At 46.0% G+C, this 2,973-nt stretch overlaps 1 protein-coding gene across 1 annotated transcript in view; it reads right to left on the minus strand.

Annotated features, from left to right (window-relative positions):
* The window catches only part of MPHOSPH9 (M-phase phosphoprotein 9), a gene marked incomplete at its 5' end in the record, with an annotated part of 61,209 nt that overhangs the window by 24,805 nt on the left and 33,431 nt on the right, over nucleotides 1-2,973 (minus strand). The window contains 2 exons of the mRNA XM_017544244.2: nucleotides 2,188-2,210; nucleotides 2,776-2,780. Coding sequence (XP_017399733.2) covers nucleotides 2,188-2,210; nucleotides 2,776-2,780 — 28 coding nt within the window. The remainder of the gene's footprint in view (nucleotides 1-2,187; nucleotides 2,211-2,775; nucleotides 2,781-2,973) is intronic.

Raw genomic sequence — 2,973 nt, forward strand, 5'->3', positions numbered from 1 at the left:
ATGATCTCAGCTCAATGCAACCTCTGCCTCCCAGGTTCAAGCAATTCTCCCACCTCAGCCTCCAGAATAGCTGGGATTACAGGCATGTGCCACCATCCTCAGCTAATTTTTGTACTTGTGCTAGAGACAGAGTCTCACCATGTTGGCCATGCTTGTCTCAAACTCCTGACTCTAGTGATCCACCCACCTTGGCCTCCCAAAGTCCTGGGATTATAGGCATGAGCCACCACGCCTGGCCAGTATATTACTTTTTCCTAAGTTAGTTCTACACAGTAAAGGAACAGTGCAAAAGTCTTTATTTAAAAATGTATGTGAGGCTGGGCGCAGTGGTTCATGCCTGTAATCCCAGCACTTTGGGAGGCCGAGGCAGGCGATCACTTGAGGTCAGGAGTTTGAGACCAGCCTGGTCAACACGGTGAAATCCCGTCTCTACTAAAACTACAAAAAATCAACTGGGCATGGTGGCGCGTGCCTGTAATCCCAGCTACTCAGGAGGCTGAGGCAGGAGAGTTGCCTGAACCCAGGATGTGGAGGTTGCAGTGAGCCGAGATCGCGCCATTGCACTCCAGCCTGGGTAACAAGAGCGAAACTCCGTCTCAAAAAAAACAAAAACAAAACAAAAAAAAAAAAATTAAAATAAAGTATACGTGAGACTTCTCATTAAAGATGACAGATTAATAGAATCTTCTCCTCTTCATCCTGAGAGTCCGCTAAATTAACAATGAAGAAATCAAAGAGAAAACAAAAGAGGTGACAGTAACAGGTGAGAGATTTCAATAAAGTCTTAGAAGATTGAAAAGAGATAAAGTGCCTTAGCATAGTGGAAGGGGATATAACCCGAAGTGCCTGAATCCGGGAATGCTGATGAAAAGCTGGCTGATGTCGGCATAACTGTGAGAGGCACCCACCCTGAAACCCAGGTTTAGAGGTGGATAGGGTTGAGGCACAGGGCTGACCATAGAGAACTGATTGAAATTCCCTAAACAGTCAGAGCCCAGGAAACTTTCCCATCCCATACAGCAGTAGATTTCAGTTAGGTGGCAGGACAGTAGGAGAAAATGAATGGGTAGAAAAATGGAACTTGAGAAATCCAAGGATAACAGTGCAGTGGGAGGCAGAGGATAAAGAGAAAATGACTGGCTGGGTGCAGTGGCACATACCTATAATCCCAGCACTTTAGGAGGCTGAGATGGATGGATCACCTGAGGTACAGAGTTCAAGACCAGCCTGACCAACATGTAAAACCCTGTCTCTACTAAAAATACAAAAATTAGCTGTGATCATCAATCAGAAAAAGAGTTGTTAGGGCTGGGCATGGTGGTTCATGCCTGTAATCCCAGCACTTTGGGAGGCCTAGGCAGGCGGATCACGAGGTCAGGTGTTGGAGATCAGCCTGGCCAACATGGTGAAATCCCGTCTCTACTAAAAATACAAAAATCAACTGGGCATGGTGGCTCATGCCTGTAATCGCAGCTACTCAGGAGGCTGAGGCAGGGGAATCACTTGAACCTGGGAGGCAGAAATTGCAGTGAGCCAAGATTGCGCCACTGCACTCCAGCCTGGGCGAAAAAGCAAGATTCTGCCTCCAAAAACAACAACAAAAAAGAGTTGTTAGAAACTGAAAAAGAAATATTAAGACTAGAAGAACAAAGAGACTGTGATAAAAACTAAAATACAAGGCCAGGCGTGGTGGCTCATGCCTGTAATCCCAGCACTTTGGGAGGCTGAGGTAGGCAGATCACCTGAGGTCAGGAGTTCAAGACAAGCCTGGCTAACATGGTAAAACACTGTTTATACTAAAAATACAAAATTTAACCAGATATGATGGCGGGCGTCATACAGTCCCAGCTACTCTGGAGGCTAAGGCAGGAGAATTGTTTGAACCCAGGAGGCGGAGGTTGTTGCAGTGAGCTGAGATCGTGCCACTGCATTCCAGCCTGGCTACAGAGCAAGACTGCGTCTCAAAAAGAAAACTAAAACATAAATAACTTTTAGATAATCAACCCATGCAATACAACTTCTCTTGTTTAAACTTCCAGAAAAATAGTACAAGGAAAAGAGAGGTAGCACATTAATAGAGAAATAACATTAGCAAGTTCTACAGAACTGCAGGACATTAATTTCCAGATTAGAAGAACCTGTGCGCCCAATAAATGAAACAAGTCTTATATCAAGAAATAGTGTTACAGGCCAGGCACAGTGACTCATACCTGTAATCCCAGCACTTTGGGAGGCTGAGGCTGGCAGATCATTTGCGGTCAGGAGTTTGAGACCAGCCTAGCCAACATGATAAAACTGTCTCTATTAAAATTACAAAAAAAATTAGTCGGGTGTGATGTTGCATGCCCATAGTCCCAGCTACTTGAGAGGCTGAGGCAGGAGAATTGCTTGAACCCAAGGCAGAGGTTGCAGTGAGCCAAGATCTCAACACTGCACTCCAGCCTGGGCAACAAGCAAAACTCTTGTCTCAAAAAACAATTATATATATATATATATATATATATATTTTAAAAGGCCAGGCGCTGTGGCTCACGCCTGTAATCCCAGCACTTTGGGAGGCCAAGGCAGGCACAGGAGTTTGAGACCAGCCTGGCCTACATGGTGAAACCCTGTCTCTACTAAAAATACAAAAATTAACTGGGCATAGTGGCATGTGCCTGTAATCCCAGCTACTCAGGAGGCTGAGACAGGAGAATCGCTTGAACCCAGGAGGCGGAGGTTGCAGTGAGCCAAGCGAGATCATGCCACTGCACTCCAGCCTGGCGACAGAGTGACTCTCCGTCTCAAAAAAAGAGACTGGGTACATGACTCGGTCACAGGCATGATGGCAGGTGCCTGTAATCCCAGCTACTTGGAGGGCTGAGTCGGGAGAATCACTTGAACCCAGGAGGCAGAGGTTGCAGTGAACTGAAATCGCGCCACTGCAATCCAGCCTGGGTGATACAGTGATACTTCGCCTTAAAAAAAAAAAAA

This window comes from Cebus imitator, unplaced genomic scaffold (assembly GCF_001604975.1).
Source record: "Cebus imitator isolate Cc_AM_T3 unplaced genomic scaffold, Cebus_imitator-1.0 Scaffold169, whole genome shotgun sequence".
NCBI classification, from domain to species: Eukaryota; Metazoa; Chordata; class Mammalia; order Primates; family Cebidae; genus Cebus; species Cebus imitator.